General features: G+C 38.5%; 1 protein-coding gene and 1 long non-coding RNA gene across 2 annotated transcripts in view; one reads left to right on the top strand and one right to left on the bottom strand.

Moving 5' to 3' along the window:
- The window catches only part of LRRN1 (leucine rich repeat neuronal 1), a 32,136-nt gene extending 13,145 nt beyond the window's left edge, over nt 1-18,991 (top strand). Inside the window, exon 2 of the mRNA XM_077130351.1 lies at nt 16,227-18,991. Within this exon, the coding sequence (XP_076986466.1) occupies nt 16,510-18,660 (2,151 nt within the window). The 5' untranslated portion in view covers nt 16,227-16,509 and the 3' untranslated portion in view covers nt 18,661-18,991. The remainder of the gene's footprint in view (nt 1-16,226) is intronic.
- A 2,673-nt stretch (nt 18,992-21,664) lies between these two features.
- Nucleotides 21,665-24,876, bottom strand: part of LOC143656907 (uncharacterized) — a 395,508-nt gene continuing 392,296 nt past the window's right edge. The window contains exon 5 of the long non-coding RNA XR_013162628.1: nt 21,665-22,631. This is a non-coding gene — a long non-coding RNA (uncharacterized LOC143656907). The remainder of the gene's footprint in view (nt 22,632-24,876) is intronic.

Genomic DNA, 24,876 nt, shown 5'->3' with positions numbered 1-24,876 from the left:
CACCGTGGCCCGCCCGGTCTTGGTATGTGTTTAATAAAAATAGTATCAATGGATTGTGAGGATACTAAGACATAATGTATGTGAAGGTGGCACATACTTAGTCATTTATTATTTGCTCTCCTATCTATTTTTAAATTTTTCCTGGAATACATTTTCTTTTTATTGCGGATGAACTCCTGATGAAGACACTGATTAACTGAGAACACATCAACTGTGTTGTCCAAAGATGTAAATTGTTTTTATATTGGTTTGTTTGACATGCAAATACTTTTTTGCAGAATTTTATTCTTGTTCATGATCCCCATTATGCAAATTGCACTTAGTCACATCTGGCTGGTGTTAATATGAAAAGGGTGACTGATGTTGAATGTGTAAGATCCTCCAAGAGATTTAGATGGTGAGTAATTTCATTAGGGCTCTAATGACCATAAAACTCAGTTATTATTGATTTGTCCTCAATGGAGAGATCTATTTTGCTGCCTGATCTCAATTATTATGGTTCATAATATAGAGATTATTTCAACAATGAGCATTTTGCCCATAATAATTTTAGTTCCATCTTTGTAGTGACGTATACCTAAATTTAGACACTATCCCCCGTCAGTTATCAGAGGAGATTGCGGTTAGAGTCAGTTACTTTTTCAGCAAGATGTGGCATTATCCTTTATACTTTTACTGTGTTTTAAAGCAAAAGATCTCTGACTCTCCTCACCTGTTTTATGACTGATCAGCTTTTTTCTTCATGTCCCTTAACAGCTAAGATCTTAAGTCTTCTTGTTATACCTTTAAGAGAAAGACTCCCAAATTTATCTGCAGCCTTAACCTCATTCCCATAAACCAGTCCCACATTTCCAAATACTACTGGAAATTTTCATCTTGAAAATCACTGAAGGGTCAAGAGGAGGCAGTGGTTTCCAGGATCTGGGAAGAGGTGTTGCTATACTAGAGGGAGCCGTGATCATCTGCAAAGACAAAGCCATTTCCAAATAGTGACCCAGCAAGGATGGAACCAGGGATACTTCTCAGTATACCAACCTCTCTCTTTTCCCATCCACTGACCACTCAAATGGAAAATCCTGAGCTGAGCTCCAACGTGAGCTCTTGTTTTTGAAATGGCTATTGTCATAGTCACCCAGGCTTAATACCTTGCCATTATTTTTAAAACTTCTTTCTCCCCTTTCTCCAAATCAGGTCAATTGGAGTATCCAGTAGATGCTTTTCTCATTTTTGTTCTCTGTTTCTGCTATTATCACAATGCCATTTCCAGCCCTCACTCCCTCTTTCTAGTTTATATAAGTGCTTCTTAACAGGTTTTTTTCATTGTGTTGCCTCTCCAGTCTGTCTTACAGCTGGAAGATCAATTTTCCTGAATTATAGAAATGATGCCGTAGGTCCCCTGTGCAAAGATATGTAGTGGTTTCCCACCGGGTAGGGGATTGTGCTGTATATTCTTCATGCCCCTGGAGATCCACTTTCTGCCCTTCTCCGCTTGACTTGATATCCTTTGCCTTCTGGCTTCTGATTTGGATTGGCTTCCTGTGGTAGCTTGTTCAGGGATGCTTGACCATCTTTGTGAGTTTACCTGAACATTGCTCATGCCTTATAAATGGTCTGTTTTTAAAACTTTCTTTATACATTTCCCTTTGAGTGTACATCTGTTGTTTTTTTTTTTTTTTTTTTTTGGGCTAGGTCCCTGACAAGCATAATAAATGAGAGAAAACTCCTTAGCAAAGCATTGGAGGCTCTCCATAGTTAGGCACCATCCTACCTTTTGGCCTTGATTTCCATAACGTAAATCCCATTTGAAAGGAAATAATACCTATTCCATGTTTCTATTCCAGATCTGCTGCTTTGCTACCTTTATACCAGTGATGTGCTGGTGAATGTTTAGCAGTTGATTCTTCAGTTGGCTGCTGATTTCTGTGGTGTAAAAAGCCCCACTATGGCCAGTTTTAAGCTACCAACATGATATCTGTGAACATCACCCTTTAGAAAGAAATGTGCACAGCTGGCTCAGGGCTAGCAGGCTCCAGCACCCCACTGCTTTGCATACAACTTCCCCTCCTTCCCAGAATAACTGCATGCCGAATTTTATCGCCAGCTTCTCCACAGCCTGAAAAGTCACTCTCCTTTATTTGGCCAGAGGTCAGGCCTTTGAATGCTTTACTTCCCTTACTGCACTTAATCAGTTTCTACTTTATAGTAGGTAGTCTCTGCATATGTCATCACATCTCCCCTATTAGAACATATGTTCCTTGGGAGAAGCTCATTGTCTGATTAATCTTTGAATCATTTCTGTCGACCTCTGGCCCCAGCAGCTGGAACAGTGCCTTACACAGAAAAGTTGCTCAATAAACTATTATGACTCATTTCTGCCACCCCTGTGGGCATTTAAATTTGAATTGGTACCAAAACATAATCAGCAGGCACGTGTAATGATAATACTTCTCAACTCAGAATTTTCTGGTGAGTTGCTAACAATGCTAGTTAGATTTTTGAGATTTAGAGATCCTGAAAGGAAAATAAACTACCTGTTCAGATTTTATGTCAAGTTTCTGAAACTTACTAACAGTTGCTTAAGTCTCCAAGAAAATAATGGCCATTCTTTGGTTTTGTTTTCAAATTATCTCTTCATTATCCTCACTTAAATATAATTTGAAGTAATAAGCCATCACTAAAATATATTTCCTTACTCTTATAGCCATTCGAGCATTCCATAAATTGTGTTCCCTTAAACCTAAAAATCTACAGAAAACTTTTAAGGTGCCTATTGTCGACATCTAATAGTCTACTGCGATTTATACTAAGGTGAATTTTCTTAAGAAGTAATTCTTTTATTGAATTAGCCTTTGTAAGTGCTAGCTATAATTTTGCTTCAGTAAAAAAAAAAAAAAAAAACTCATATTTAAAGTTCAAATTGTAATCACAATTTACATTAGAAAATTAGGTAAAATAATAAAGATGACCTTATAAGAGCATTGGATTATTTTATGTTTTAAAGGTTGTGAATGACAGTATGGCTCTTCAACTAAAATGATACTTTTTACTTTTAATTTAATGTAACACATGAATTGAAGAGAGGCTCCAGACTGCGCTATGATTTATAGTGCCTGCCTGCATTTTAATGTTCTCAGCTGTTCCTTTGCATCATTTGATTACACGAGGCCCAAACTGTGTAATTAAGGAATGTCCCACTAATGTGCACTGGAGGATTTATGGGGTCCAGGTCATCCCCAGTCTGAGCACTTTGAGTATTGGACCATTAGTTTAAAATCTATACTAACGTAGGGGAGCACACTGGCATCCACGGGAATCTATAATAAGAAGCTGTTTTCAAATTCAGGAGGTGGTTTTTACCTGATTTTAATTTACCAAAACAGTTTAAAAACGTGATTACCAGAAATCCTAGTTAATTAGAAATTTCCCCCACTGAAGTCCACTTTTAGGAGAAAAAGGGAAATTGGAAGAAAATTAATTAACAAGGGCTTTAGATTAAAAATATATAATTATAACAAAAGACTTTCAAGCCGAGTTCCTTCTCAGGGCCTTGAAGATTGTATGACTTTTAAAAAAATCATTTAATTTTGCCCTATTCAAAGGCCAGAAAGTGGGTATTAAAATTTGAAACTAAAAGCTTTCTGGGAAACTTTCAGCTACACAGAAAATTAAATTTCAGCTCTCCTAAGCCTAATGTGGTCAACCAAGTTGATTTTCTTTTATCATGTGCCTTGGAGAATGGTGTGATGCCTTCAGTTACTAGAAGTCCAAAAAGATGGGTTGAGGCAAATGAGTTCCCAAAAAGAGCCCTGACTCCAGAATCCAACAAGCTTAGTTTCATCCTATATCCTCCCCTGATGAGCTAGTGTAGTGGTCCTGAAAGTCACTCCATGTCTGAGCTCTAAGATTATTTATAAAATAGAATAATACCTTCCTCCCTGGACAGAGTGTTTGTGAGAACTCAGAGAAAAGAAGTAAGCCATCTCCCATGGTGCTGTGTTGTATCTTGCTCCCGTTCGCCTTCCTTCGGCCATGGCAAAACTCTGTTCCTTAGTGAGCCACTGCATCCCTAAACCTTCAGAGGGAAGATTTGAACAGGCAAGTGTATCTTTTTCTTATTCTCGTCCAGGAGACTAAATATTCCTTTACTATAGTCATTCTCTCCCAGTGCTGAAGAAAATCAAGTTCCTTAAGTTCTTATTAGAATAAACAGTCATAAAAATAGTTTGGGAAAGGAACTGGAAATCAAGTTTATTTTAAGAGTTCAGGGACAGATGGCTTCATTTTGCTACTTTAAAAAAAGACAGCATTCTCTAGAAATACAATGTGCCTGAGTTCTATCAAGTCAGAGGACAAACACTGTCATTCACCCTAATACCTGTCTTTAACCTTGACTAGCAGGTACTTTTGTGCTGAAGATACGTACTTTCATAGTCTGTCTTCAGATTTTAAAGGACTATTTTAAGGTGAAGAAGGGACAGACTCCTAACATTTTCTCAGTCTAAAGTTTAAACAAGCGCTTGGTCTTCTAATTCACAAATTCTATCCCGTCAGACTCTTTAGAGAAATATCATTAGATCAGAGCTAAAAGAAGAGACTCCCATTTTAAGGACACAGGGCATCTTATTATTTTCTTTTTATAAAAATGTTAAAATGTCAAGTAATTAGTAAAGATAACTACTGGATTAAAAATACAGCAAAGAACTCTGTTCACTCAAGGAAAAGTGCAATAAATGCTCTGAGATGGGATGTGAAAATGTTTGCCATTTTCTTGATGAGAAGAGTTATTTTCACTGTACAAACTGAACTTTAATTCAGTCTGGGAGCCAAAGTAAATCTGATACTGTCTAATGGAATTGCTTGGCTTGGTTAGCATCCAAAAATCCATGGCTTGGTATTAACAGCCTACATCTTGGCACCATGATGAATCTATTTTTTTCACTGGCATATCTAGTTTTGAGTGTTCAATCAAGATCCATTGTAGCAACTGCCTGCTTATGCAACATTTATTAACACTGTATGGGAAAATCTATGTCTGAAGTAAAAATACTAAGCAATATACTGTGAAGCATGTAAAAAGAAATACTGGAATTAGACCATCTAGGCAGATTAAAGATGCCAAACTAAATAGTTAGCATTTATTTAATATTTAATCATGCCTCTAATTACAAAGTAATTATTTCATATAGACATATTAGGGGACAAGAGTTAAAAGAATTTGTAAAAGACTAAAATTAATTGATTTCATGTTAATTTTTATATTACTGCACTTGCTGGTAATAAAAAGGAGCAATAAAAATAGTTTAGTTGTTGGTTCATATTTTATTGTATTTAGCCTTCTGTCAGTTTCTCAATTCAATAATATTAAATTGTTACTTTATGATTCCAGCCCTGCTAATAGCCTCTTTTTGTGTTTTTGTTTTTGTTTTTTTTTACGAGGAAAGGAAAAAAAGAAGATTTGATCCTGAAGTGATTGAGACAGAAAAAAAATTTTTTTGTCCTGGTTCTACTTCCTTTGCCTGTTACAGAATTTCAGATTTAAAAGCAATTTGAAAGACCACAGGTTCAAGAATTTGTCAAACTGTTTCTGTTTTGTGAGTTTCAAAACACTGGAGGAAATATAATTTTGGCAGAAGTACTGATATAGTTCAGGAATGAATTAGTCTGACCTACTAGTTCTGCTAGCATTTAGAAGAAGCGCCAGGATCAATGAGTTTCCATAGCTTTTAAAATAAAGAAATGGATAGCCCCATATTCATAAGAATTACAGGTCCACAGAGAAAACCACCTCCTTTCATAGTCAGTTCTCTTGTCCTAAGTGTGCAGTGAGAAGCAGGGTGGTGAGGAAAGCATGCGACGTAAGTGTTTAATAAAATTAACATTCATATAAAAATAACTTAGAAGGCAGTTATTATGCATATGGCACTTATCTTGTGCCAGAACAGGGGACACATAAATGTTCTAAGCACTTTACATATATTATCTCATTTAATCCTCTTAATCCCACGAGGAAAGGATGCTGACACACATCTCAATGGAAACACTGAGACTGGGAGAATTGAGTTAGTGCATGCAGAGCTGGATTTTCATGTCACCCTGACAGCCCCAGAGCCTGTGCTCACCCTAGTAAGTGCACATAGCCACCAGAGCTGCCTTCCTCCGAGTCTCATGTTGATCTCACTCCCTTTTCTTTTGGGAAATATAGAGACGATTTCCTAAGTTCTCCAAAACCATTTCCACCTTTCCAATAATGTTAATTTGCCCCAGTAATTTTTAGAACTACTATTATCCCATATCTTCTGGAATCATCTGGCTCAGCAATATGATCCAGAAATCGCAAATGTTTTTGATGGGAAGCAACTACATTGCCTGAAATACAAAACAGATAGGCACACATTCACCTGAAAAGGCTTATTCATTGATTCAGCAAACATTTTCCGAGCGTCCACTGTATGCTCAATGCTCCACTAGGCTCCGTGCAGATAGCTTGCCATCGAAATTTCATAATATTTAAAAAATCAGATAACCAGCCTTTCCTTTAGGAAATATGAAAAGGTCATGACGTTTTTTTGTTTAGGTTGTTTCTTATACAGAGTGTTAATTTTTATCAATCACTGTAATGACAGCGATTTTGCACTTGATACTTGACTTGAAAACGGGAGCTCTATGCTGATGAAAACCTCTGTTTGCCTCATCCTGGGATTCTGGATGAAAGAATTCTTTCTTCATGAGTTTCTTTATGGATTCAGATTGTGGAATGCAAGAGTGCATGGCTTTGTCCTTGTGTTTTTGCACTCCCGTTCTCTATTTTGGATCATCTTTGTTCTCCCTGGCACAGCAGACCCAAGAAACAATAGTTGAAAATGCCCCTTGTGACATATGTTGGTCGTTTCAGCCAACATTCACCAACACTTGAAAGCTGGGCACTGTGTTAGGCACAGGACTTTCTGAGATGAATAAAACATGACTTTGAGCCTAAATTATTGTATGTTAGCTTGGATTTTGAGTCGCCTCTAAAAGCGCAAAGGTGGGTGGACAGAAGAAAGAGAGAGCACCTTACAGCAATGGCAAGTTTCACCACATAACTCTATACCTGTGAGTGGGGGCAAGACAGACCCAAGCCAGCTTGGTCCAAGACTAGAGTATTTTTTAAATACTCTAAACTTTTAAAAAATAGATGTTATTCCCAGACACCATCCTGCTCCTATTTCATCAAAGTCTCTATGAGGCATGAGAATCTGCATTCTTAAAAAGCTCCCCAGGTTTCTGAACAGCCAGGTTTTGGGATCTAGAACTACAATGCCCAATAATGGTAGCCAATAGTTACATCTCAGTATTTAAATTCAATTTAAATTCATTGCCTCGATACATACATGTGGCTTGTGGCTATTTACTGGACAATGCAGATATAGAACATTTCCATTATTGCAGAAAGGTCTGTTGGACAGCTCCCTTTACAGGGTCAGTTGTATACTTGTCTTATTCTCTCCTATGAGACTATAGGCCCTTTAAGGGCAGGGCCTGGACTTCCCAGCCTGCAACATGGCAAACACTCTATAAATGTTTGTGGAATAGGTTTTTGGCACCTGGCTTTAATTTTCAAAGTTGGGAACTCTAAAAGAAATTTATGTTTGTTGAAGTTCTACTATGTGCAGGTTGCTGTTGAAGATATGTTCTGTCCTTTAATCCTCCCAATGCCCATATTAGGTAGATACAACAACTCCCCTTTAACAGTTGAGCATGCCAGATGGTGGAATAGTTTGTTTAATGTGGCATAGTAGTGGCAGAATATGAACCCTCTGATTACCTCTCGAGACCATGTCCTTTTACACACACACACGCACACACACTGTTTTTCTTTGAAAATCAGGCTCAAGTGTTTTGTTCCCCATTCTAAGGAATGCTGCTTGTAAGGGTGTCTTGCAGAGTAAGAACCCACGTAAGACGTATTGAATACCCTGGAGCTAGTGGGGCCCTTAGAAATCATCTAGCTTTGACCCAACCTCATCATTTAAGGGCAGGGAAGGTGCCAGCATGCCTTGAATTGCAAGTCTCCTAAGTCTTGGTCTCGCCGAGAGGTCTGCGTCCCCTGCCTCTAGAGCTGCCTGAGAACTAAACAGAATTCAGAGCCAACTAGTATTTAGGTAGGGGCCCCATATCCACAACTTTCTAAATCACTTGAGACCTTGGACAACTGACTTTTGACCTCTCTCTGAAAAAAACATAATCCTGCTCTTTACCATACACATGTAAAACACGCTGTTAGTATACAATAAGTTTTATTAAAGTAAGATTATTATCAAAGTTAGCTATGTTAACAGCTTCTCCAGTCTTGAGTGCCCTCTTCCAGCTCCTACTCATTTTTCTGTTCCATTTTATACTTTTTTAGTTTGAATTTCTGTGCCCTTGTTTTTTGTAACATATGATCTATCATTGAATTAAGAGTTTAATTTATGCATTTTATAAAATAAACTTGTGATGTGGCTGTGCTTAAGTAGTACAGGTCAACCATTATTATCAATTCACTGCTTTGTTAAAAACATAAAATGAAATCAGTGGGTATTATTTAGCTGACATGACTAATTCTTTGGGATAAGTTGGTCATTGGCAGGATTGATTGGGCTGTTGGGTGCACGCCACCCCTGAGCTACCTAAGCAGAGGTCAAGATTGGGGTTATTAAAGAAAACAAACCACCGCACTACTCCTAAATAGAATGATATTGTCCTGAGCTACTAGCAAGTTGTAACTGATGAAGGTAGCACTAAGGCCAGCAGCCTTTAAAGAGTCTTTACCTAGCCTAAATGAGCAAAAATAAGAATTTAAACTAGTCCCAGAATAGGTGAAGCAGTGTGAGATTCTGCAGAGGGTAAAGGATGCAGTGTTTGGAGAGTAGAGCTGGAGTTCAAGCTTGGACTCTAATATGCGGCCTCACCTGATGGCCCAGTCTCTTCCTCTATAAAATGAGAGGTTGTCTAGATGTGCTGGTTGGTCTTAAAGGCCTTTTCCAGCTTTAACGGCTTGTGCTTCTGAGTATTTCCCAGGGAGGCGAACTTGCTTTGCCTCCCATCAATTGAGGCCAAGTCAGAATCAGCAGTAGACGTTGCTCTTCAGTCATCTTCCTCAAGCATGTTTCCTGACCACACCAAGCCTCCTGCATGGATGTGAGTTCATGTCAGCTGGCTCTGGACTTTTGGTTTTTACTTTTTCTTTGGTTTTTAACATTTGCTTTTGTAACATTGGGGTCCATGTGGTCCACCCCTGCCCTGCTTAGCATGTCTCGCCACCCCTCCTAAAGGGACCATGCCTGATGTCCATGCACAGTTCCTCTCAGGAGCTGAATGAATTGTGATGCAAGCTTTCATGCTCAGCCTGGAGATCAGCTGCACCTTTGGGCTTTTCTCAGAGATGCTGGCCATGACTCCACCTGCAGGGAGGTAGATTTTCCTGGTTTGAAAGAGGAAGGAAAATGAGGTTGAATCAAAAGCTCCCTGTGCCCATCCTCTCTCTTCTTTGCAACAGTAGTGTATTTATACTACCCAAACACACCAGAGAATTTTTGAATCTTCATTAATTAATAATAATAATAACAGAAGAAGGAGAAGGAGGAGGAAAAGAAGGAAAATACAATTAGAGAAAGGACAATCAAACTTTTCTCTAGGAACAAGAAAAGTCAACGCACATTTAAAAGTGGCCTCCAGGTCAGGATAGGAAGCAGTGAACTAGGGATCAAAGCACTGGGTTTCAGTTTGTTCCCCTGCCAATTAACTGGGTCATTTTGACCCAGCTAAAACTTCGCTAAAGTTTTTCCTGCCTTTACCAGGTAGTCTTCTGAAAGAGGATTGTAAAAAGAATTGTAAATGTAATTAAAAAAAAACTCTAAAGAGGTGTTCTGAAAATAAAAGATTAATACCCTAATACACTGGGTTTATAATTCTAAGTTTGCATATACAGGATATTTGCTAATAATATTTTAAATTTTATATCAAATCAGCTAATTATTAAATGCTCCCATTGGCTCAGCATTATAGGTGATATTGTTCTTTACTTGTATAACCTAGAGGTTACAACCTGGCCACCAGCCATAAAAGGCCATAAAAGGCTTCAGACAGCAGATACATTTTAGTTGGACTTCAGTTTAAAAACATTTTTTGGTGCAGTTTGGAGTGCATGCATGCTACTGTTTTGCTGTTGTTATTTTTAAGAGATTATTGTTTCCTATTGTGTTAGTCTCAACTGCCTTCACTTACCTGACGCCTGAGGACACCTGAGTTTGAGACCCTTGGCATAACCAAACTCAGTGCCTCTCTAACAATCTAATAATAAAAGAGAAGAATGAAGGAAGAAAGGAGAGGGGGTGGGAAGGAAGGGAGGGAGAGAAGAGAAATATGGAAGGAAAGGAGAAAAGAAAGGGAGGGGAGGGAGGGAAGGGAAGGAGGAAAATATGGAAGAAGGGAGGGAAGACTGACAAATCTTGGAAATATAGATTTTCTCGATACCGGGGGAATGGGCTAATAATGACTTCCTGAGGTTGCTTCTGGCTTGGGAATCTGTGACTACTTTTCCCATAAACTACTTACTGCAACATAAATAAAAGGACACAGAGCGACATGACTGGCTTAAGGTCACCCAAAAAGTGAGTGATGAGGCCAAAATTAAGAATCCGTTCCCTGGTGTTCTCATTGAGTTGCTTGGCTCACTACACGCTGAACTGTTTGCTGATGAATAATGTGGGCTCTTAGGAACAGTTCTTTATGCAAAAGCACCTCAGCAAGTTCCATTATGTCCTTGCAAAAGGATACACTTTATTTTTCCACTAATGCATTATGGAGACGATTACAGCTCTCCTGCCATACGGACCCTCCATCTGTAATGACTAACACACACTACAGGGTGTTTGATGTTGGATACTGTGTGAACCAGGAACATAATTTTGGAGAATGGTTGGAAAAAGAAATGTGAGAGTCAGAAAAGGTCAGGGGCCAGGCAAAAGTCCAAGAAACTGACATCTTTAATAATGGTCCATGCAGATTCAACATTTAGAGTGTTTTTGCGAGACCCTCCTCCTTCCCCAAGGGAAAGAAAATATATTCTTCATGAAGAATTTGTTGTAACTTCTCCTGTGGCTCCACCAGGACTTCCACATTGTTGGAAGGACTTCCACATGGCTGTTTTTAGAACTTACAGTTGCTAATACCACAAAAGGCACCGGCTACTGATTTCAGCTTCTCACTCCTTCCCCCGTCCTCAGCGCCCACCAAAAGACGAGTTCAATGTGAAACATCCAAGCTGTAAATAATACTAGCTAACATTTTTTTAGGGCACATGCTATGTGCTAGGCCCTCTGCCAAAGTCTTTACATTTAGCATCTCATTCTGATTCTCTCGCCATCCTTGCAAAATACGTTTCATGAGCTCCATGTTCTAAAATAAGAAACTGAGGCTTGGGGAACTTCACTGACTTGCTCAAGGTCACAGAGCCAGTAGGTGAGATTTGGATTTGAACCCAGGTCAGTCTTACTCCAGAAGCTACACTTATATTCTCTTCTGTTTCGAAAAGTTGAAAGCTCTTAAGAGCCAAATGGTCAGCCACTGGTACCTGTAGCAGAAGGTCAGCCTGGCCTTCAGGAGTAAAGAGGCACCCCTCAATGGAGCCCCAACTTTTGCCTTCCCTGGGAGTGGCTAGAGGGAGAATTTGTATTGAGGCAATGCGTGATTTTAGCCCCATAGAGCCAGGAAGAAAGTTTGCTTGAACAAAATTCCATTTTCCCATTACTTAAGCCATTCCCAAAAGAATTTAAGTAAAGTTGGATGCTGCATTAGCCCTGATCCATTTGGGGACCCAGAGAGCTAAAAGGATGTTTTTTTCTGACCTATCTAGTGTGAATTTGACCACCAAAGAAAGTATGCATAAAAGCCCGTATTGTATGAAGAAGGCAATTTTCTTCCTCTTTTTTGGAATCAGAAGATTTTAGACCTTCATTTCTATAATTACAGTGTCTGTGAGATGATCTCAACTTCCATGTTGGTGGTGTGTGGTTTGTAATTTGCTTGCTTGCACTGGGTTTATAATTTAGCCCTCAGGCAATGCTGGCCTATGAATTTCTAAACTATTAATTCCAATAATACCGATTGAAAATATAATGGAAATGGTTAAAAAAAACAACAAAAAAAGACAACTCTTTATCAAGCAACTGCCATGCCCCAAGGGCATTAAAGAGATTTGCTCATTCCATATTTGCCCAAAAGCCCTGCAGGGTGAAAATGTTATGTAATAGGTTCCTATAAGTAATTGAGGGTCTACTCTGTGCTGGATTCTTTCCCAGGCTCTGGGCTGAATACTTTCACATAGGCTCTTTTATTTAGTTATCATAATTTTCACATATGCAATGTGTATAATTAGCCTTAATTTTAGCGAAACAGGAAGAATTTAAGTTGTTTTCACAAGGGAACACATCTACTAATTGGAGAAGTCAGGATTTCAATACAGATTGTCTGAGTCCCAGGGTGGGATTCTTTTTAAAACATGAGAGTTGCCTGATTTTTAGACTAACTAGAATTCACATAACAATCATTTTATTATGAGTTCTTATTTCTTCCACTGAACTCTGTAAAAACTTGATGCATATGGCTCTTAGTCCCCAGTTCTACCAAATAGAATGATTTTGTTAAACTAACCTCCCTTCTAACGTGATTCCATGGGGACAATGGGGAACAATGCCAAGTAGTGATGGTGACACCCAGGTGGTCCATTTCTTTTGGAATTTAATGTCCAGAGCAGAGTGTCCCAAACATTTCTTGTAATTGTATAATTGTTCGTGAGCCTCTGAAATGTGTTCCTGGCCAGTTCTGGGCCTTTTAAGCCATGATTTGTTAGTTTTGTGGAATTGTTTTTTTAAACTGCCAGACTTTTGTGTGTGTGGAGCATCTTTCTGGTCATTTGCAAGACATTTCCTTTTTTCACATGACAGTCTTAGACCAGTGAGCCATACAACAAATCAATTTTGTTGTTGTTTTTTTTTTTTAATCTATGCCCTCCATTTCTCATTTGTTGTGGAATTTAAGATAAATTAATTTGTGTGTGCATGTGACATAGTTGGCCAGAATGAAAATGGATTTGCTTTGGAACACTGTTAGTGAATAGTTCCTGAAACATCCCCTATGTTTTTAACACTTAAAATGATTTAAGGACTCTATGAAGCTTTGTTCTGTGTATAATGTCCTGTTAAAAACTTAGGCTGGTGAAAGGTGCTAAAGAGAATTCAGAATGGTATACAAATAGAAACATTTTAAATACCTCCTTTATGTTAACAAAGCTCCATTCTCTGCTCGCAAAGGAATCAAATACCAGTTTGGGAGAGGAAGATGTCCCCTATGTTTTATATGACATCTGACTTTCTGGGTTGGTATGGTTTGTTTGCTTGTTTTTGTTTGCTAAAGGAAGTATGTATGAGTCAAAGAGAAATATGAATATTGAAACACAATGATCTTAAATCACATAACTTAAATTAGAAAATGGGTGTATTAATCGCGATAATATTCAAGGCATGGTACTATAAAAGAGGCTTTTAAATGTTAACAGATGGGTTGAAGAGTCTTTTATACAACTTTAAGACATATTTTACTTGGCGTATTTCCCTAAATTCATGGAAAATATAAAAATTAGTTGAAATTGCACCTCATGGTTATAAAAGGTAGATTTATTCTGTGACAGAAGTTCTTCTTAACTGCTTATTGTAGCTGTTGCACTTGTTTTAAGATTACTGTAAATGGATCCAAAAAGAGTGCAATAAGTTTGTGAAGTTAGCTAGACTTGAAAAATATTATTAAAAGAAGTATGTTCTCATTTTGTGGAGTTTCCTGATAAAAGTCAGAATCAGGTAGTTTTATAATATTGAATAAATGGTAAAGTAGCCAAATAAGGGGTGAGGAGAGCTGCCAAATGTTTTTCTTCCCCACAAAGGATAGCAGTCATACAGCATCGTGTAATACATTCATTTCCTTCTACAGTAGACTTGCTAGAATTTGGATTTGATGATTTGAAAAATTTTATCTTATCAGATCCAAAACCTGGTTTGTGTACTTTGTAAAACAACAAAAAGTTATAGACTTTTCTTTCTTTTTACTAAAATACCACATAAATACATAATATGTGTATTTAGTACTGGCTCTTGGTCTATCACAGGATAGCTATGTTTGTTTGTTTGGAGGGACTGGTTCTTTATTTCAAAAAGAAATTTGCCATTTTTCAATATTAAAACAGTTGCATTATTGGTTTCTCTTTCTCCAAATCTGCCCCCAAGAGACCATAACAAAGGAAGGTACATTTTATCCCAATAAACTGCAGATGCGCACATGATGGGCCTCACAGAAACCTCACCAAAAAGGGGAAGTGGGTGAGGAAAGGAATTGTAAATGATCAGCAGACTGGCAGCCCAGAGTGTAGAGAGCGCTCACAGCCAGATTGTGTAGCCAGTACTCCCCAACCCCCAAGGAAGCAAAGTTTCAAAATAATATAAAATTAGAAAGAAAGTTTTGTAGCTGCAGCTATTCAAGATTTCTCTGGCACTGGCTAATACAAAGCATGAGATGATACTTTTAGAGACAGCAGCTTCAGACCCAGAAAAGGGTGATGAGATGTTTCATATGGCTAAATCAGGGGCAAAAACATAATTTTCTTTTCTCTCCTTTTCTAAAGGACACAGGAGAATACATCAGTGGTTACTCCAATATAAGGGGCATGTGATCTATTCTGTAGCACTTGAGAAAGGACAGGACAAAGATTTGATTTCAGACAGAGGTCTTGCCATATTAATTTGATCTCTTCTGATGAGTAAAAGAAAAACATAATAAAACTTTCCCTAAGATACCTTAAAGCTGAAAACCTGATCAATACATTTGGGTTGTGGGGGAGGGGGTAGCAGGGGCTAACTCCTGGGGTCACCTTTCTGGTTTGGCTGGTGCTTACTGTACAGCAATGAAGTTTCCCACGATGGAGTCTTTCCCTGGGCTAGATGGTTATGTTTTGAAAAGCAAAAAAGATAATAATTGGAGCTAACATGAATTGAGTGCTTACTATGTGTTGTGCCCCAGACTTCAAGCACGTATTGTATTGAATCCTTATAATAATTGTATGAAGGGTTGAGAAAACACCAGTCACTGAGGTTTCATTAATACTCAGAGCTGAAGTACTTCACAGCAAGACAAATGTAAGAAACATGTAACTGTACTTGTAATTCCTTAACAAGTGACTGGTTCAGTATTGAGAGAGCAAGACAAATACTGGATCCATAATGACTCTTTACACAGGATTTAAATGCAACAGCCAGAAAACTACAACCTTCAGCCACTAAAATATATATTATTTATGCACAATAGCTACCAGATGTCGGAGGACCTTGTTAAAACCAACAGATGATAGTTAAATAAAATCGAATTTCCCAAGCTTTCCTTCTTTTACTTGTCCTTAGACAACCATTATTTTATAAAAACTAAAATGAATGAGAGATATAATAAGATGATAATAATTATAACTATTTTGTAATTTTATGAGGATTTAATACATGCCAGTCCATGTAAAGAGCTTTACATGGATTCTCTCAGTATTCTCTGTCATCCTATGGAGGAAGTACTAGTATGTTCAATCCTATTTCATAGTTGAAGAAACTGAGGCTCTGTGAAATTAAATAATTTATTAATTTATGCACGGTCCATAGGACTAAGTGACTAGTGTCATTCCCATGAGATTAATGGAATCATGTGTTTGATATATATGCATCACACTAGTACAAATATACAAATGGTATACATGTGTAATAATAGCATTTCATGTTTTGCTTCCATTAGGAATGGCATGGTTTTTTTTTTTTTTTGAGTAATGAAAGAATATGTAATATATGGCGTTTCTAAAATCAGCTTTGTTTTTAAAGAAGCAACGACTGCAGGCTTTTCTCAGTGTTCCTAGTGAGAAAGAGAAATGATTTTATCCAGTTACAAGCAATCCCCATGTAATTACAGAAGCAAAAGAACTCTAAAACTAGTCTTGGTGCACTAAGTGGGTTAGATAGTAAGAATGTCCTGTAATTTAAATCGTTTTGTTATTTTGGATGGATTTTGAATATTCTGATACTAGATTTGGGAGGGATGATGCCTTTTTTTAGTAAGCAAAAGAAAGGCTATAATGTGGAAAGCATGTGGAATAAACATAACATCTGTCCTAATCTAATTTTCAGGCATATCTCCAGACATCGATTTGGCCGAAGTAACTCATGCTACAGAGTTCTGTACACACACCTGGAATCGAGCGACACACTTAAGACTCCAAATTGCTTCCTGCCTTTTGGAAACTCCAGAGAACTACTCCATCCGCCTCTGGAATTCTATATATTTCAACTCAGACGTTGCTTGAATGTGTATTTACATTTCCTGCTTGCTGCCATACATATCACTACATAGCATTCACTTTGTTGTTAAAATTTACGAGTGTCGGTGGTTGAACTTGCCTGGCAAGCCAGCATGGCTCAGATTAGCTTCCCGCTAACAGCTTGCCGACTGGTACTGGGATTGCTAATGACTTCATTAACTGAGTCTTCCTTGCAGAATAGTGAGTGTCCACAACTTTGTGTATGTGAAATCAGGCCCTGGTTTACCCCACAGTCAACATATAGGGAAGCTACAACGGTCGATTGCAACGATCTCCGCTTAACGAGGATCCCCAGCAACCTTTCCAGTGACACTCAAGTGCTTCTCTTGCAGAGCAATAACATTGCAAAGACTGTGGATGAGCTTCAGCAGCTTTTCAACTTGACTGAGCTAGATTTCTCCCAAAACAACTTTACAAATATTAAGGAGGTAGGGCTGGCCAACCTGACCCAGCTCACGACTCTACATTTGGAGGAGAACCAGATTGCAGAGATGACTGATTATTGTCTGCAAGATCTCAGCAACCTTCAAGAACTCTACATCAATCATAACCAGATTAGCACAATTTCTGCAAATGCTTTTTCAGGCTTAAAAAATCTTTTAAGACTCCACCTGAACTCCAACAAATTGAAAGTTATTGATAGCCGCTGGTTTGATTCTACACCCAACCTGGAAATTCTCATGATTGGGGAAAACCCTGTGATTGGAATTCTAGATATGAACTTCAAACCACTCTCAAATTTGAGAAGCTTGGTTTTGGCAGGGATGTATCTCACTGACATCCCTGGAAATGCCTTGGTGGGCTTGAATAGCCTCGAGAGCCTGTCTTTTTATGATAACAAATTGGTCAAAGTCCCTCAACTTGCCCTGCAAAAGGTTCCAAATTTGAAGTTCTTAGACCTTAACAAAAACCCCATCCACAAAATCCAAGAAGGAGATTTCAGAAATATGCTTCGGCTCAAAGAACTGGGAATCAACAACATGGGGGAACTCATTTCCGTGGACCGCTATGCCCTGGATAACTTGCCTGAACTCACAAAGCTAGAAGCCACCAATAACCCCAAACTCTCTTACATTCACCGCTTGGCTTTTCGAAGTGTCCCTGCCCTAGAAAGCTTGATGTTAAACAATAATGCCTTGAATGCCGTTTACCAAAAGACAGTGGAATCCCTTCCCAATCTGCGGGAGATCAGTATCCACAGCAATCCCCTGAGGTGTGACTGTGTCATCCACTGGATTAACTCTAACAAAACAAACATCCGCTTCATGGAGCCCTTATCCATGTTCTGTGCCATGCCACCCGAATATAGGGGGCAGCAGGTAAAGGAAGTTTTAATCCAGGATTCCAATGAGCAGTGCCTCCCAATGATATCCCACGACACATTCCCAAATCATTTAAACCTGGATATCGGCACCACGGCTTTTCTAGACTGCCGGGCCATGGCTGAGCCAGAACCTGAAATTTACTGGGTCACTCCCCTTGGAAATAAGATAACCGTGGAAACCCTTTCAGATAAATACAGGCTAAGTAGCGAAGGGACCTTGGAAATATGTAACATACAGATTGAAGACTCAGGAAGATACACGTGTGTTGCCCAAAATGTACAAGGCGCAGACACTCGAGTGGCAGCAATTAAGGTCAATGGAACCCTTCAGGATGGTACCCAGGTGCTGAAAATATATGTCAAACAGGCAGAATCTCATTCCATTTTAGTGTCATGGAAAGTTAATTCCAACGTCATGACGTCCAATTTAAAATGGTCATCCGCCACTATGAAGATCGACAACCCCCACATAACGTATACCGCTAGGGTCCCCGTTGACGTTCACGAATACAACCTAACACACCTGCAGCCTTCCACCGATTATGAGGTGTGTCTCACAGTGTCCAATATACATCAGCAGACTCAAAAGTCATGTGTCAATGTCACGACCAAAAATGCTGCTTTCGCACTAGACATTTCTGACCAAGAAACTAGCACAGCCCTCGCTGCAGTTATGGGGTCCATGTTTGCTGTCATTAGCCTTGCGTCCATTGCTGTATACATTGCCAAAAGATTTAAGAGAAAAAACTACCATCATTCACTAAAAAAGTATATGCAGAAAACCTCTTCGATCCCACTAAATGAGCTGTATCCACCACTTATTAACCTCTGGGAAGGTGACAGTGAGAAAGACAAAGATGGTTCTGCAGACAGCAAGCCAACCCAGGTTGACACATCAAGAAGCTATTACATGTGGTAATTCAGTGGATATTTTGCTTCTGGTAGTAAGGAGCACAAAGACATTTTTGCTTTATTCTGCAAAAGTAACAAGATGAAGACTTTTGTATTTTTGACTTTGCTAGTTTGTGGCAGAGTGGAGAGGACGGGTGGATATTTCAGATTATTTTAGTATAGCGTATCGCAAGGGTTTGACACGGCTGGCAGCTTCTCTAAAGCTTCCAGCTTGTGTTTGGTTTTTATTTTTATCATTATTATGATTATATTATTATATTATTATTTTATTTTAGTTGTTGTGCTAAACTCAGTAATGCTGTTCTAACTACAATGCTCAATAAAATGATTAATGACAAGGTGGGGTCGCCCCGTACTCTGGTTTACCAATAGCATGACCCCTTCTTCTGAAGCCATCAGTAGAAAATACCACGTCCTACAAAATGCTAACATACAGTTTTGAAGCAGCATTGAACCATTTGTAGCAATCTGGTCTACAGACTTTTCACTCAAGAAGCTATGGCTAGACTTGTTACCTTTGTTGAATGATATTTAGTTGACTGTACTGTAATGTTGTATCAACTGAATTGAATGTTTCGCCTTTAAACAATGACTTTTCTTTTCTTTTGTAATAGCTGAAGAACAAGCTAACGGGCAATAGAAATATGTATATCAGATTTTTTAATGTAACAAACTACATGTTAATTGTTATCTTATTCTTTTTATTATCTTTAGTAGAAACTTTTAAAAAAAAAGATAATTTTGTTGTGTTTAACTCACCAAGAGTGGTGTATAATGAAGACAGAACTATAATAAATTAGTTTTGTTCTGATTTTTTAGAACACTTGCAATCATGTATCATTTATAACTATGGCAAGAACTCTTGCTAGTTGCTGTGGTAATATTTTTCACATCCATAGAAACAGCAGCCCAAGTAGATCAGTGACAGTATGTTGTTTTTTAATGTTAGGCCCTAAAAAGTTTTAAATTATTTTTCTAAGGGAAGAAATATATATTTCAATCTGTAGGATGTCTATATTTTAAAAATTACTGACCAGAAGGGGAGAGAAGTCCTTGTGGAGAAAAAGTGGTAAATCACTGTATCGCATGTATAACTAAACATGGGGGAAAAAAGTATACGAATACATTTGGATATATCACATTCTTTTTCTGTAAGGGTTTTGCTAAAACCTGAATTTTTAAAATAGTATCCACATTCCCCACCAGTATATAGACCTAGAACTATGTAGTATTACAAAATGTGTTACATGTTTCCCTCTTTTTAAACAGCTGTCCATATGCTTGCTTAGACTCATATTAGTCCATAATAGTGTGGAGATATCTACAGAGATGAAAAAATGATTAATAGAAAACAGGACAACTTTTGTATGGTCCATATTTTCATCCAAATAATATATATTGGACTGTTTGCAGAATTAAGTGTTTCAAGATTACATGGGAAGTGTGTGTGTGTGTGTGTGTGAAATTTAGAACAGAAGAGGTAGGTTGAGGTAGGAGGCCAGTTTCTGGGAGAGGGAATTTAAACATACAGGTGGAGGAAAAAGGACACATTTATAAATGTGCATTGGTAAGGCAGAGAAATAAAGAACTGGCTGTTCCAGATGGCAGCTGCTGCCAAGGAAAAACTCTCACACCAGGAACGATGAGGTTGCAAAAAAGGGACTAAGAGGAAGCAGGTGCCAGATGAGCAAAAGAAAAGAAAAGGGGACCAGAAAGAAGATCCAGGGAGGAAAGCTGAAGGATTTATTTCTTTGTAGAAGTCCTTGTTTAATGAATCACTTAAAAAGAAAAAAAGATCATCACTTTCCTTCCCATTTCTAAGAACAACAACAGTAACAAAGAAATCAAATGCTGAAGTATGTATGCTGCAGCCCCCAAACAAGGAATATCTGAGCTACAAGCACGTTTTCAAACCATAGCCTTCATTTACTACCTATGAAAATCTGAGCCCAGGGAGGGCTTGTGGCTTGCCTAGATGTGCTCATTCACAACTCTGTACTTCAGACTTGCTGGCTAGGTCCAGCAGCCATCCAGATTCTCTAACACAGCTCATCCTTTACAGTTCTGAACAATTTCTGATGTTTCTCCATCAAAAATGGCAGCGTATCCTCAAGCTTTAGTTTACTCAGGATAGATTTGTAGCAAGGACAGATGCTGTGGGAAATACAGTGATGCTTTGGATGCAAGCTTGAAGGGTTTCCTCTCAGGGGGATTCTTGTCCTCAAATATCTGCAGAGAGTAGCAGATCACCTAAGAACTCCCCTGCTAAATCCAGGAGCTGTGAAGGTGGTATGGCACTGAAGCATTAGGCCCAGAGCAGATTGTAGTTGCAGGAAGGAGGCTTTGTTTATCTCATAAAGCAATGATTAGAACCTGTGATGGGCACTCAAATCTTGGTTGATGGAATAAATGAAGGAAAACAACTCAACCTTTTCTCCATTCTGAATGTAAAGCAAGCACCAGAGAACCCCAGTGTTTTCATCAACAGTATCTTTTGCCCTATCTTTTTCCTCCTCCAGAAAAATATCGCAGCTTATTTTTGCCCTGTATTAAATGGATTGGTTTTCAGTTGATAGAAAGGAAGATGTCAGTGTTCTTTTTTTCCTAGTCTAGTAAGCCCTCATTTGCCCTTAATTAAAATTGATAAGTTAGACATCTTGTGAAATTAGATATCAAACTAGATCCCAAATGATAATGGAGGTTATATCACCTTAACTAGCAAAGTGACTATTTTAGTTCACTTTCTAATTTCATATTTTCCCTTCTTCCTGCTGTCCTCAGGGTATATAGTGTAACTAACCTGATTTTACAAGGTTATTTTCGGAGCAGTTTCTTGAAACAGGCATTCCCTAATTTGCCCACTTAATTAATTACAAATTGTACTGATGATATGAATATAAAACAAATGCAATGTTTGATTATCAATTTTTCTAATTTGACTGTGTGATTCACAAAAGAATCATCTCCATTCTATGCAAACAAGGAATACCAAAGTCCACATTTTCTCTTAAATGGTTACTTTATTTATTTGCAAAGGGGTACCACAGTAAATCCTTTACTTAGTGTTTGCTTTTTATCTCTGTACTCATCTTCCAGGCCATTTTCTTGTTTTTCACTTCTGTTTTTACCATTGGAAAAAGACATTTCACATCTCTAACACTTTGCTAAAAAAACCATACTTTTCTGCCTTTGTGTTCACTGAAAAAGAGAATTAACTACTTCTCATGCAGTCTAAGTACCACTGAAAATGCTTTCTTCACCTCAATTCTTTCACTCTCATTCTGTTTGCAAATAGAATTTTTTTTTAATTCAAAAGGGATTAGGTGGAAGGAGGAAAAGTGTTTCTTTAAAGATGGGTTTGAGAATCACCATCTGGCGCTCTAGAATGATTTGGGCCTAGAGTCTCTGCAGTACTTGATCTAATCTGGTGTGAATACAGTTTCCCTGCCCTTCCCCCTTCTCTGCGTGCACTGTTATCAGCTCATTCTCTGAGCTCTAAATCGGTCACTTATAGTACGTGCAAAGTAGGAATAAGGAGGCCGGCAGATAATTAGTTATTTTCACACTTGCAGGTTCAGCGTTGCCGGACACTTTTTGCTAATGGAACTAAATCAGTTTTTTTTTTATTGCAGAGCTCCTCAGAGTCTTTACTAATATCAAGTATGTGTATTTGCTACATAAAATCTGAACATTGGTGTATCTCAGGGATACTATTCTGTACAGTAGATTCCAAGAAAGTGAGGATTTAATTTAATTCTGAAAGGAGTCCAGTAAATTGGGTACAGTTCTTCTGATTTGCAGATAAGAAAACAGAGGCCCAGAGGAGTTATCATCTGTGATCATGCAGCTCTATAAGTGGGTAAGCATGATGAAGATCTCCAAATCCTGTGTTCTCTCCTTCCTCCCATCTTCCCAGCGCTCCCCTAGGGTGGAGGGAGAAGCATGGAGTGGGGGCAGATGTTGGCGTTCACAGGGTACCTGGGAAAGTCAGAATAAAATGCATCAAGGAGAGCTAATGGGAAAGAACACAGAAGGCTTTCTGCCTTAAAATGCATCTCTCTCTTCCCCCTTAGGGAATCTTATGTGCTGGGGAGCTGTAAGATACACATCAAACTATGTTCACATCAGGCTAAATCTTCATTCTGACTTTCAACCCTGCTTACATTCTCTCTGTTACATGCTCATAAAATTAAAATGTTTGAATATGTTGTGGAGGAGATTCCAAGCTTATTCTTTCTTTCAGAGGAGCCCAAGAAAGGCATAATGTGAAATGGGTGACAAACTCAATGTTTAGTTCCAAAGCTTAAATGGAGAAATGTGAAGTTTATATAATTCAGCTGTGGCAAGGATGATGTCTGACATCCTTGGAAACAACCAGAGTAGCCAGACACAAAGGGCTTTTGTACAATCACCAAGATTGTGGAGTTCATTGGAACATTCTTATTAAGGAAACCCTATGTTAATCCCCACTGCCACCCCCCCCAAAGTCCATCAAGGTGTCATAAGACAATAAATGAGTGTCTTATTGCTTTTTTAAAGAGACAATTGTTTTCCTGACATAACCCATTTTATCATTTACATGCTACTTACATGAAGCATAACCAGTTTCATGTACTTCCCAAAAGTAGCACTGGGCAAAAAGTGGGTGAGATCTTGGCCCTCCTCTCCTTTCTATACTGACTTCTATTTGTTCCCATAAAAAGAATCATCTGACAAGGTAAACTTCAACCTGGATCCAGACAGAATGGTTATGAAGTCCTAATAAGGGGAAGTTCTGAATTACTGAGGTGGTATTTTAATGCATCCATCTGCCTGTTAGCATGTGTCACTAATATAGATAAAAGACATGGAGTGGGGGAGAACAAGCTGTATTGTCATAGCAGGCAGGACTACATTTTACGATGGCAGCTTATCAAGGGAAAGTGGGGAGGATGGTATTGCAACATCTAGCTCTTTGTGATGGGCTCCCCATAGGTAGTTTTCATTTATTCCTCTCAATAGTCTTGGCATCCCTACTTTGGAGAAGACGGTAGTGGATTCTCAGCCTCAGGGAGGCAAGTAACTTGCCTGAAATCACTCAGCTGCTAAGGGGCAGAACTGGGACTTAAACTCAGGTCTGTAGGATTAAAACATGCCATTTTTCAACTATCTAAAGGTTCACAAGCTAAATCCAGGTCCACAGGGTAGCACCGTAGTCCAAACTCATATTTGGCATTTGAGACAGAAGAAAAATGGAGCAAAGGGAGACACTGCCCACCACTGAGGCCTCAGAGTACACAGTCTAATTTAAAACCCAAATCTGATACCAACATATGGAAATAAGGCAAACAGAAGAAAAAGGAAAGGAGGACACTATTCAAAATCTGTGACGATTCCTTACCAACAGGAGAAGAGGAAGACATTGAAGCGGCAGAAGGAGAAATGGTGCCAAATAACTAAAGAATTACTTGACTTAAAAAGGGGAAAGTAAAAGAAGATCCTATACAGTGAACATGCATCACATGTAGTGGGCCTGTGACCCTCACATTCTCACGAGTAATTTCAGATCCCCATTTTTCCCACGTGGGAACAGGCTCAGGCCATCTATAAACAAGAGAGCCAACATTTCAACCCTGGCCGTTGGCCTCCAAGGCCTGAGACAGACTACTGAACTATTTTCTAGCCAAAGAGGCCCACAGAGTACTGCGTTGTTCTTTCATTTGCTTGCTTGATTTATTTTCCTCCTGAGAGTAGGGAGCAAGGAAAAAAGGCAGGTTTCAGGATCTTTCAAGGACCTTCCCATCCTTACAGTTAGGAGACAGGCTTTGTTTATATGGGAATAATACCACAGATGTAGGTAAGGAAAAATACTGCTTCATTCTTCTTTTTCTAACCTTTAAGGCTAGTCTCACATTTTAATATTTTTTTCTGACATTTATGTTAAAGCTATACCATGTGATCCAGTGTAAAGATTTGTTTTGATGCCCTATGCAATCTGATCTTAACTTTGCTGTAAATCATTTGGGATAACTATTATGGTTTAAAGTTTTATGACTAATCCTGTATCTTCAAGATCTCAGTAGCCCTTAATTTAAAAATGCATTATTTCCTGTCTAAGAGACAAGTGGTTCAAAGATCTGCTGTTGTATTGATGAGAAGATGAGCACTGTGAATATGAGCTAAAAGATATGCTCTCATTATTTTTCCTCTTGTTAGAATACTGCTCACTCTTATTAACAGTGCT

The sequence above is a fragment of the Tamandua tetradactyla genome, chromosome 15, assembly GCF_023851605.1.
Source record: "Tamandua tetradactyla isolate mTamTet1 chromosome 15, mTamTet1.pri, whole genome shotgun sequence".
NCBI classification, from domain to species: domain Eukaryota; kingdom Metazoa; phylum Chordata; class Mammalia; order Pilosa; family Myrmecophagidae; genus Tamandua; species Tamandua tetradactyla.
The sequence above is the reverse complement of the archived record's forward strand: the minus strand, read 5'-3'. Positions and strand labels throughout refer to the sequence as shown.